At 38.9% G+C, this 11,298-nt stretch overlaps 1 protein-coding gene across 1 annotated transcript in view; it reads right to left on the minus strand.

Moving 5' to 3' along the window:
- LOC140945174 (germinal-center associated nuclear protein-like) overlaps window positions 1-7,506 on the minus strand; it is a 111,417-nt gene extending 103,911 nt beyond the window's left edge. Inside the window, exon 1 of the mRNA XM_073394228.1 lies at window positions 7,334-7,506. Within this exon, the coding sequence (XP_073250329.1) occupies window positions 7,334-7,360 (27 nt within the window). The 5' untranslated portion in view covers window positions 7,361-7,506. The remainder of the gene's footprint in view (window positions 1-7,333) is intronic.
- Window positions 7,507-11,298: the final 3,792 nt, after the last annotated feature.

The following is an 11,298-nucleotide window of genomic DNA, read 5'->3' on the forward strand; positions in this document are numbered from 1 at the left end:
TTGAAAAACTGTGACATTATCTTCTATAAGCCCAAAATTGAGTAAACATTGAAGATTTTTAGAGTTTTGGTTGAGTTTGTGCTTTGGGAGTTGTCTATTGTTTCTAGTCTGTCATTATACAGCATTCTTGTTCAGCACGCGTGGAATGACCACACTTGGCTGAGTTCCGAATGCTCACCGAGATATGATAATTTAGTGTGAGAAAATAGAAGGGATTCCCATCATGAGTTGGTTTAATTATTGGCTCGCATTAAACCTATGAAAAAATGATATTTCTTTACTAGTAAGTAGATTTAGTGTGTAGCCCTACACAGTAGCCCACAAGAAGCACGAGAATTGATTAAAAATTGTGAGTTAAACCTCTATGTATCACGCGATGGCCTGTCTCACTGTACCAAAATTATCATATCTCAGTGAGGATTTGGAAGTCAGCCAAGCTTGTCATTGCAGGCGTGCTGAACAAGAATGCTGTATCCTGACAGACTAGAAACAATAGACAACTCCCAAAGCACAAACTCTGCCAAAAATGCTAAAAATCTTCAATGTTTACTCAAGTTTGGGCTTATAGAAAAAATGTCACAGTTTTTCAATGACCATGAAATTCAGAATCCGGGTAGTTAGTTAATCAGTTGTGGCCCTGAAAAAATTTGAAGGGAAAAAAACTACGAACTTGTAAGAACATGCTTTTTTCATCAGAAGGACTCTTAAACGCTGACAAACGTCAACAAATAGCTAAAACTATAATTTCTATATGTTTGCTTTGCTCGAAATAGGGCGCATTTACAAGGCCCTAAAGCTTTTTGCTGACTTGCAAGGACCCATCTGTTATAATGATCCCCAAAATAAAGGGATAAATCTCATAGTTTATTAGATATAATCGTGTAAAGTTTGCTTATCATTTTCGCATAAATTATGACCTAAATTTGGAAACCGCTGAATTTCTCGAATTGGCTCTTTGCAATTTTGGTGAAACTCTGTTCAGCGCAAGGCACTAATGCGCACTATGTGTAGCCGAGAGATGTTCACAAAAAAATACCACCAACAGCAGATTTTCAACTCAGACCTCAAAGGGGTGTGGCATTATAACCACGTGACATTTACTCCGATCGCCAAAAATTTTATGTTATATTGTAGATTGATCTATATGTCATCCATTCTATGTGTTAGACTTACGATAAAAGTTAAGATGGGGATACCAGAGAGCTTCAAAGTAGGATGGTACCCCCCCCAAAAAAAACTGGGTCGAGTCACCTTAATACATCTTATTTGCATCACCTCAGAGGTGCGTTTTCTTTAAAACCCAATAGCCTATCTTATAAAAGAAGGGGAACATTGTCACTTGAACCTTACCTCCTTAAATTTCATTGTAAATTTAATCAAAAGTACAGTGGAACCTCTCGGTATGGACACCTCTATATTGAGGACAGTTTCCAATGTCCCAACAAAATTCTCATATATTTTCTTTAAAAAAAACTTCTTTAATGCCGACTCTCTCTAATACAGACAATGGACACTAAATCTCGGCCCCAGAGAGTAAATTCATATAAATTTAACCTCTTTATTAAGGACACTGCAGTGATCAGGTGAATCCTGAATCCAGATCAGGTGAATCTGCACAGGGTGAATCCAGTCTGGCTGATGAGCTATGTAAGGTGACTTCAAAAGCCCGTCACTGTATATCAAACGACAATTTGCAAAAGGTGTACAGAGGAACATAACCAACTTTTTTAAGGCTTGATTAACTACAGATAGCATAAAGATTTTTTCCATTACATTTTGTACTCTTGTCACTGTTTTCTGCACTTGCAAAATAGCGAAAGACACTTTCAGAATTGTGCTTTAGGTTACAACTTTTTACATGCACCATTGCATGCAGCATTGCGTTGTAGCACGTTTCATTTTGAAACAGTGATTTTTCTACAACTGTGCGTACATAGCTGATATGTACAATGTTGTATGCTATTAAAAGACAGTGTCTTTGTACTGTGAATTAATAAACTTAAATGCAGTTTAAAGACGAGTGTAAGTCTGGTTTTAGCTACTGAACACTTAAAACTGCAAGTGCAGTCATAAAAGTGACGTCATCGTAGTGACCTCTTTTAAACTAGCCTCCCACTCAGACGTTCTTAGGGGTTTGTCATGCGTTCCTGCCCCATGAACGTCTGCTGACTTGAGTGGAAAAAACGTAGACCAATCACAGCAGACTTCCAGATCTGGGAACTGCACTTTGGACCTTGAGAAATTTCACGCTTGACTTTATAGCTCCAGAAAAGATCAGAAAGGTCTCATGAAAGATGAAGACCTTACAGTTTTATAACAAACTACTCAGTTAACTCACAAGTGTTCGTACTGGTGGCTACCTACAGAATCTCAACGAAAAAAATTACCTCAGAGGTGAAATTTGCTGAATGGAAGTCGGCTTTACTACAAAGCAATAACGTGTGAAAAAAATTCTGCCTTTTGTTCGGTCTTACAAGGTAACCCCACCATTGCATCACCCAAAGAACGACTTTATGAGCAAATGACACCTAATCCAGCCTTTACAGAGAGAAATATTCAAAAAGCCAACGCTTATCTCCTATATTCTCATCAGGAGCAAAAATCTTTGGTCACATATCACACTCTACAGAGCTTGTACATATGTGTTTGGCTTGTCAATGCTTTGACTTCAACGGCGCCGATTGGATCTCCCATAATTTGCATGTGATCTCCAGCCGATATCTGCGAACAATGGAAAGGAATTTATCTTTCAGTTCAGCAGATGTTCGGGGGGTAGGAACGCGTGACCAAACCCTAAGAACGTCTGCGTGGGAGGCTACTTTTAAACGGACGCCTCTCAAATACGGACACTTCACTATGTCCCTTCGGTGTCCATATTAGACAGGTTCGACTGTAATGAAAGACAATGTCTTTGTACTGGGAATTAATAAACTTAAATGCAGTTTAAAGACGAGAGTGGGCTTGGTTTTAGCTACTGAACACTTACAACTGTAAGTGGAGTCGTAAAAGTGACATTATTGTAATGTAAAGCGTATTAGATCATATACCTGTGTGTTTTGTGCTATATAAACAATAAAGTTATGTTATGTTATGTTAAGTTACGTTATCATACTGACCTCTTTTATACCGACACCTCTCTAATATGGACACTTCACTCTGTCCCTTTGGTGTCCGTATTAGAGAGGTTCGACTGTTAAGTAATTTTCTTTTAGAGACTTGTCTTTTCGATAAGTATCTAAGATATACAATTCTTGGTGGCATTGTTGGTGGCGTTGTTGGTGGCAAGATGGTTTGGTGGTGGGGTGATCCATTGGATGGCATTGGTTGTTGCTTTAGGTATTACAAATGATTACAGCTTTCGTTACTTTTAAGGGAACCTTTTCTCTAAAGAGAAAAACAAGTAACTTAAGTGAGCGAGCAAAATGACGAGTTTAAAAAGGCGAAAAAATGTCGTAAGCTTATGTTTGACAAAAAAGAACAAATAAAGTGCAAATACTCGTAATTTCTGAAAGCATCTTTTAGCCACGAACCATGAAACCAGTCGGGATGTAGTTTGTTCACAGTCCCCTATTTTTTCATGAGATCGTCGAGATATAGCGCATCTTACTGTTATGGTAGCCATCTTGATTTTGTATTGCACTGAGGGGGCGGGTGTCTGGAATTATAGCTGTACGGAGAGGGGGGCGAGGAAAATAGAGGGACTTTAGCAGCTTGCGTTCACGGAGCACGTTGTACTAGCAACGCAGGCATTTAATTGGCCATTAGACAATAGATGTTAATTTGCCTTGACAATGGATTAAGTTTAAGTTGCCGACACTGAGCAAGTCATTGACAAGTCGTCATTTCTATAAAACGTACGCTTTCATAATACTACCATAAGGCAAATCTTATGCAAACACACGACGGATTTTTGATATTTTGCAGATGAATCACGAAAGCCAACATGCTTTTGAAGCAGCCTGGCCAGGGGAATGTTGTAACACAGTTTATGCCAACCAAATTGAAATTTAACACTATGCTGATGCAAAAAAGATGACCTGTCAGATGCGTGGCTTTTTATCAGACGTTTAGCCATTTTAATCTGTGGTGAAGCGCGCAAGCATTCGATTAGGAAGATGTTTCACCTGCACATGTTTGCCAATTTTATTTGGAGGAATGGCCCAGAAACTATATAAAATCACGGTTTCGAAAGGAGAAATTTGTAAACATGGAAAATCGATGCTAAATGTGTCTGGCACGTTTTTCATCGCCTGTGAAGTTTCTTACTTAATAAATGGTAAAAGGCGCAAAATTCCTGTCACACCTCCTGAATGCGAGCTGCAGTGACATTATTACAGTACAGTTCAGAGATAAGCGACCAATGGACACGCAAAACACACACACATTTTTGCGTTAATGCAAAATTGTTAACTAGTTTGAAAGCGCGTTTTTGAAACTAGCTTTCGCTTTTGTTATGCACTATTTAATGCTTCATTGTTTTCGCTTTGTTTTCCCTACCCTGGGTAACTACATGTATAACAGATATAAAATCAAGAACAAGCTTAGCCTATTGAGAATCGAGTCAAGGATCGAGTTCTGTGAGACAGAAAACAAAAGATTCACCCAAGACTGATTTCTCAATAATTTTACACAGACATACAGCTGTAACACAGCAAGGTATGGTTTATTCACGCAAGTGACTGTATGCTCAAAACAAGACCAATTTAAGTTATAAAGCGAATGTTTCTTCAAGGACATCTCTATCAAGCTTCATTTCTTTAAGTACAGTTTCAAATGCCTGCTCCAAATGCAAACAAACAGTGTATACAAATAACAGCATGTCTATTTTGTAACATCAAACAATTCTGGGCTTATCTGGCCATCAGTGGTAACAAACACATCTGTCCATAACATGACCAATCTTTGGTTCTGAAATTGCATTTCGCGATTCTTAAAAACTTTTGAGAAACAATGGTTTTTATTCTACTAGGAAATTTACAGTTTGAGTTAATCTGTCGTAAAGTTGAGCTTGTTTTTTTCCGCGATGGAACATGATACCCATGGACTTTTTCGTTGCCTAGCACATGACTGCAACTACTCTTCAAGTAATTTTGTGTTTGTTCGTCTTTCGTTCTACTTTGTATTGTGAAATCAAGCAGTCGATTACTGTGTAGAATCAAAACCCTATTTCAGTCTTCACTGAGTCTTGTGGACGCTGTTAAGCCTTTTGCTGTGGCTGTTGCAACAGCAATAAACCAGGAACAATACGCTAGCTCATACATACTAATCAGCTCTAATGCAAGCCTGTTTTTGAAGCACGTTAGGTAAACGGACTCGTGTTAATGAACTTCTCGCTAACTACTATGAAGCGCGTTAACATGGACAGTTATCTCTGAGCGGTACTGTACAGTCCCTCTATTTTTCTCACCTCCTCCCAAACTGCCCCTGTCCCCTAAGTAGTTTTGACGCTCGTGCAAGATGGCAACCTGTAACGCAAAGCGCTCTATCTCATTGATCTTACGGAAAAATAGAAGAATGTGAACGGTCTATTCGGAACGTTTATTACATATATGTTACAGGTCAAAATTAAATTAAGGTTAAAATTTTTTAACCTAGGTTAATTCTCAATTTCCTGTGTCTCCTATCCTAATTCACGAATAATTATGGCTAGAAAGACAAAGGAAACTGAGAATCAACCTAGGTTATAACCAGGATACAATTTTGACCTGTAAAATATACATGTACATACTGAGAAATACTTGCCCAAAAGCTATGTCGTAAATTATCATATGCAAATGAGTTCTAGCCAATCAGAGGAGTAGACAATGGTTTTCAAACGTGAAAAAAATGATACGTCCAATGAGAATTGTAAACGATGTGTTTTCACATGTGAGAAAAATGATACGTCCAATCAGAAGCCACAGAGGTGTGTGAGTTTCGCACCTAAATTCCTGCTTTTTATAGGCCCTTGCAGCTTGCAGAGGCACTTTTCCAGGGTTGTATACAAGAGCCGGTAGCCGGCGAAGTTCACTGGCTTCTCTGCAAGGCTTCGCTAGCTACTTTCATTACTTCAAGAGTCAAGATATGGTGAGAAGATGATGTTTATCCGGTCTAAACTTAGGCTCAATAAAAATATAAATTTGCAGTGAATGTCGTTAGCTCCAGCAAAACCACCATAAAGATACAAAAAAATATCATTCCACTATTTGTTTACATGGTTGTGTTATTGAAATTTTGCTTTGTCTCTCTTTGAGTAACATGATTGTCACGGTATAATTGCAGCTTAATTCATATCTCTGATGTCAAAGCTTCAAGGCACAAAATGCCAGGATGCATTTTCCAGCGTTCAGTTTTCAAACATTTTCTGGGGGAGCAGGCCCCTGGACCCCTCTAGAAATGATGGGCTTTAGCCCGTCATATGGCTCCTCCAGACCCACAACCACCTACTTTTCAAAAACCTCCAGCTACTTAAAACCTTAAAGAAAAGCCCGTTTACTCGAAAAAAGTAAAAAACATCTCAGTAATTGGAGTGGAAAACTGTAGAGAGCCGGCAAAACAACAGCGGAAGGGAAAAACTGAATGGAGACGTAAGCTTAAGTTGTGCTTTTTGTCAAATATAATTTGTGTTCTTTTTATATTTAAACCAGCCATTTTACTTAAGCTTAAATTCATTCATTTTCAGTTGTGCATTCAGAACAAACAGTTAAGATTACTTGTAGTTCCTTGATTACCTCATACCATTACCCTCGTTATATTTTTAACAAACGTTTTTACTAATAGGCTGATACTTCGATTTCGTTGTCATTTCGCGGTGTGTAGTGGGATATTTTAGCATTTTGGAAAGATTTGAAATAAAAAGGCCACCAAAATGATGACTGTCTCAGTGACAGTCTAGTGCCAATAGGTACTAGAACGATTAGACACGTTACTAAAAGCTATGTATGTATGTATGCATGTATCAGAAGTATCACGTGCTCGTCGCTGCGTTCACTCATTTGATTTCTGATACAAAAACTACGAGTGCGTAAACACCGTACGCCCGCACTTTCCATGAAGTCTTAAACAATTAACCGTAGATTCAAGCGAGAATGATACAGAAAATAACTAAAACAGATTCATGGATTTTTTTTCTCGTTCCAGTACATTCTACATTTGGCATATACATTCGTCACGTTGTCGCATAGAGTCGTCATTTTGCTCATGCATTCGGTAAGATAAAGCGACGGTCCCTTAGCACCTTTGACTCAAAAAAATGGGAAGGTCTGGAATCAGCAGCTTGCAGTAAATTATTATTCCATTTATAATCAGTAATTTCCAGCTTTAGCTTAATGTAACTTAACAAACACTAGCTTACCTTCTTCTGTCGAATTTGACTGAGCATGACTATCTAAGTTATGTAGACCCACGCGATTCCTTAATAATAAACACGACCTTTCGTACCAAAAAGAATAACCTGCATTAGCAGATCAATGAAACAGAACGGTTCACTAAAATATCATCAACGTTCAGGAAGGTTGTGGGACTTGAAAACCCGAGAACAAACTCAAATGGCGGCGCCACCACAAATTCATACCGCTGATATTCAGATATACCCTTCATGAAAACGACACGAAACGACTTGGCTGTAAACCTGCGCTTTGAGCTCAAGGGTGGAAATGACCTGTTAACTACATACATACATACATACATACACACATACATTTATTTGATAAAGCACGTTAAGTTACATAAAATGGCAGCGAAAGGCTGATGTGGACCTGCATCTAAAATAAGTTAAATAAAAAGTAAGATGATGTAAAATGTATGAATAAAATCAAGTTACAAATATACATAGTCATTGTGTTTGTTAGCTATCATAGGAGCTCTAAATGAGAAATTATTAATGTCCTTGGAAAATCTACGTAAAATTTGCTTGAATTTGTCTTTACTTATCGTCTCATTTACATTAATTAATCTATTAAGAAATGTCCAAATTGTTGGTCCTCTATATTGAATAGATTGTTTGCCAATTTCATATTTGACACGTGAAATAACAAATTGGCTTCCCCTTCGTGAAGGTCTACTGCCAGACTTCAAAGTAAATAAAGATGCAAGGTTGTCAGGAACATTATGTTTGATAACATCAAACATGAACAGCAGTAAGCGTCTATTATAGAAGAGGTCAGTATAAAACACGGACTGCGGACTGCGGACCACGGACTGCGGACTAGGTATAAAATACGGACTAGGTATAAAATGCGGACTCCGGACTGAGTATAAAACACGGACTAGGTATAAAACGCGGACTACGGACTATGTATATAAAAACAGCCTTAGAAGGTAAAACTGAGAGAAATAGAAAGCGGACTAGCAAAAACAGTAGTCACAGCTTTAACGCTTTTCACGTAGTCTATTCTGTTCCCACGGAGAAGGAAGGTTATGCCGGTACTCAAGGCAACTGAAATTAAACTCTGCATTTTATAAAAAGAAGGAGTTTGAAGAGATTTCAATTTGCAGTTTTACACCAATAAGAAGCACCGAATTAAAAAAAATAGTATTGGTGTTAGTCAGATCAGTAAAATTCTTATCGGATGCCACAATTCCGTTTCAAATAAAGCCTTGGGAATGTGAGGACTGAATGAAGAACTCAGACGAGAAGGTCAATGAGATGCACAAAAGCAGTATTTTATAGGTGCGAGAGATTACTCACATACGTGAATTATAACCGAAATGAGTCGTCCAACGTTATATTCTAAGCGATGACTACCCTGCTCCTGATCCCCGGAAGGGGGTATCTTTGGGAATTCTTGGTGGGGGTGTAGTGCCCGGTTCTCCGAATCGTGATCTTATTGCAGACCAAAAAATTGTCATTTTCCTCACCCGTTTTCAGTCTAGATCTCTAAAATCCATACCTATTTTCGGACCTGGCCTAATTTAGCCTGTTCCAGGTTCTCAGATAGTTGAGGAGACTCCCCAGTTTTTAATTTCTCCCGTTTTATTTTCGTGTTTTCGCTTTCGCAATTCAGCGGACCCAACTATCTCAGAGCGTTGAACAGGTTAGGTCTAATTAGGCAGAAATTTTGTCATCATTACCAAATTAGAGCGGAAGCAAAAAATTCTCCAAATGTATTTCGAATTCGCACATTTCTATTACGTTCTTATTCATTTGGAATTGAAACGATAAATACGTCCATTCATGTACGCTCCCGTAGTTCCTCGAAAATCATACCCGATTCCACACCAAAATGGGCAAAGTGTTTTCAGACCAAAAAGGCCCAAACCCCCTACCCTTCCATTATACAAGGGAGTACCACCCCTGATCCTGACCCCTTTCATGATTGTTAGAGACCAAGACAAGGTCTAAAAATGGGTGAAGAAAATAGCATTTTGATCCGGCTCATGATTCAGAGAACCGGGCGGGACACCTCCACCAAGAATTTATAGGAGTATTTACAACTTTAACTCACGTGTCTTGCTATTTAGCAATCTTTTGATCTTATTTCTCCTTACCTAGAACCAATTTGCACGGTTTTTACCAAAGTAGTCCGTAGTCCGTATTTTATACCCAGTCCGCAGTCCGCAGTCCGCGTTTTATACCTTGTCCGTGTTTTATACCCAGTCCGTATTTTCTAGTCCGCGTTTTATACCTAGTCCGTATTTTATACCCAGTCCGCAGTCCGTAGTCCGCAGTCCGCAGTCCGTGTTTTATACTGACCGATTATAGAAGTATGACAAGGGAAGCCAGTTGAGACTTTGAAGATCATCTTGATCGTCAATTAATCTAGCTGCTCTTTCATGTGTAGGATTCAAGGAGTTGAGCATAACAGAACTACAATTCCCCCACACAACTATACTATATATCACTGCTGGTATAATGGATTTAAAATAAATTTCCTCTAATACTTTAGGGGGTAATTGCCTCATACGTTTTAAGGCACCAAATCTCTGTGAGAAATGTTTCTTTATATGGCAGATATGCTTTGACAGAGACAAACAGTTATCAATAGTCAGTCCTAAACAAGTAGTATGATCCACAACGTTGACATACTTGTCTCCGAACAATATTGGGGGGGCAGGACCAATAAAACCCTGTTTAGTAAGAATCATGGCCTCAGTTTTAATGGGTGGATGCTCAACTTAGACCTAAGGCTCCAGAGTCTTAATTCATCAAAGACTTTGTTCAATTTAAGACAGACCTCATCAAAGCTTTTCCCTATACAATATATTGTAGTGTCATCTGCATACATAAGTACATTTCCAAGTGTGATAGCATCAGGTAGGTCGTTTACATAAATAGTGTATAGTCTTGGTCCGAGCAGAGAACCCTGAGGAATTCCATACTGAACCAATCGCCCCATGTAAGGGAATCCGGATTCTGGAATCCAGGAATTTTGCGCTTGTGGAATCCGGAATCCTGGGCTTTGGAATCCGGAATCCAGCACTAGGGATCCGGAATCCTACTAAAGATTGGAATCCATAATCCAACTTACTAAAGATCCACTCCTGATTGCATTGAGCTACTCGCTCGAAAGAAAAACCATCTATGGAAAACCTCCCCAGGGTGTATGCCTCAACGTGATGACATACAGTGTAATATCGGCATATCTGGTGTCAAAACCATAGTTGACGAGCTCCAAATGAAAGGTCAAGGTTACGGTCAGCGAGGGAACCCTTGCTTATGAGCGGCTGACAGGATCACAAAATTCGGGGGTTTTCAAGGGAATACAGCGCAGCAGATTGTTGTGAATAACTTCAACCTCTGGCTATGTTTGATTCTCTGTTGTTCACTCGCTTCGCTGAACTTCAAAAATCATATTTATTTGACCTGGCATAGGACCGGAAAAGGTGCACCTGGGGTGAACCTTTTCTTGAACCTTCCTGGTCCTCTCCTGGTCCTCCTGGTTCACAATTGAAAATAAACGTCCACTTTCAACATTTTACCAAAAAAGAAAAAAAGAAATTCACAGTCTGCTAGTCCCTAATTTGGTCCTAGTAGTTTCGGTCAGAACAGTTTCATAGTTTCGATAATCTTTATTTGAGATATAAGCTAGGTACTGTCAGAACCGTACCAATCAGCTGTCACTAAAGTAATCACGTGCAAGGCCGCGGTGGGTGCCTTTTTCATTCATCCCCGGCATTCGAGGGAAATCTCGCCTCCTCATCCATGAGACGAGCCTTTTGAAGTTGTTGTCTGTTGGATTTTTCTTTTCTACTTTATTAAAAAAGAAAAAAAAAACGTTATGGGAAAGCACAAGCAAAAACAAAAGGCTGAGAGAGAAAGGTACGTGTAATACTGCGTTGTGAAATTTTATACCAATTTTTAGCTGACTGATAGATCTA

Source organism: Porites lutea, chromosome 8 (genome assembly GCF_958299795.1).
Source record: "Porites lutea chromosome 8, jaPorLute2.1, whole genome shotgun sequence".
NCBI lineage: Eukaryota > Metazoa > Cnidaria > Anthozoa > Scleractinia > Poritidae > Porites > Porites lutea.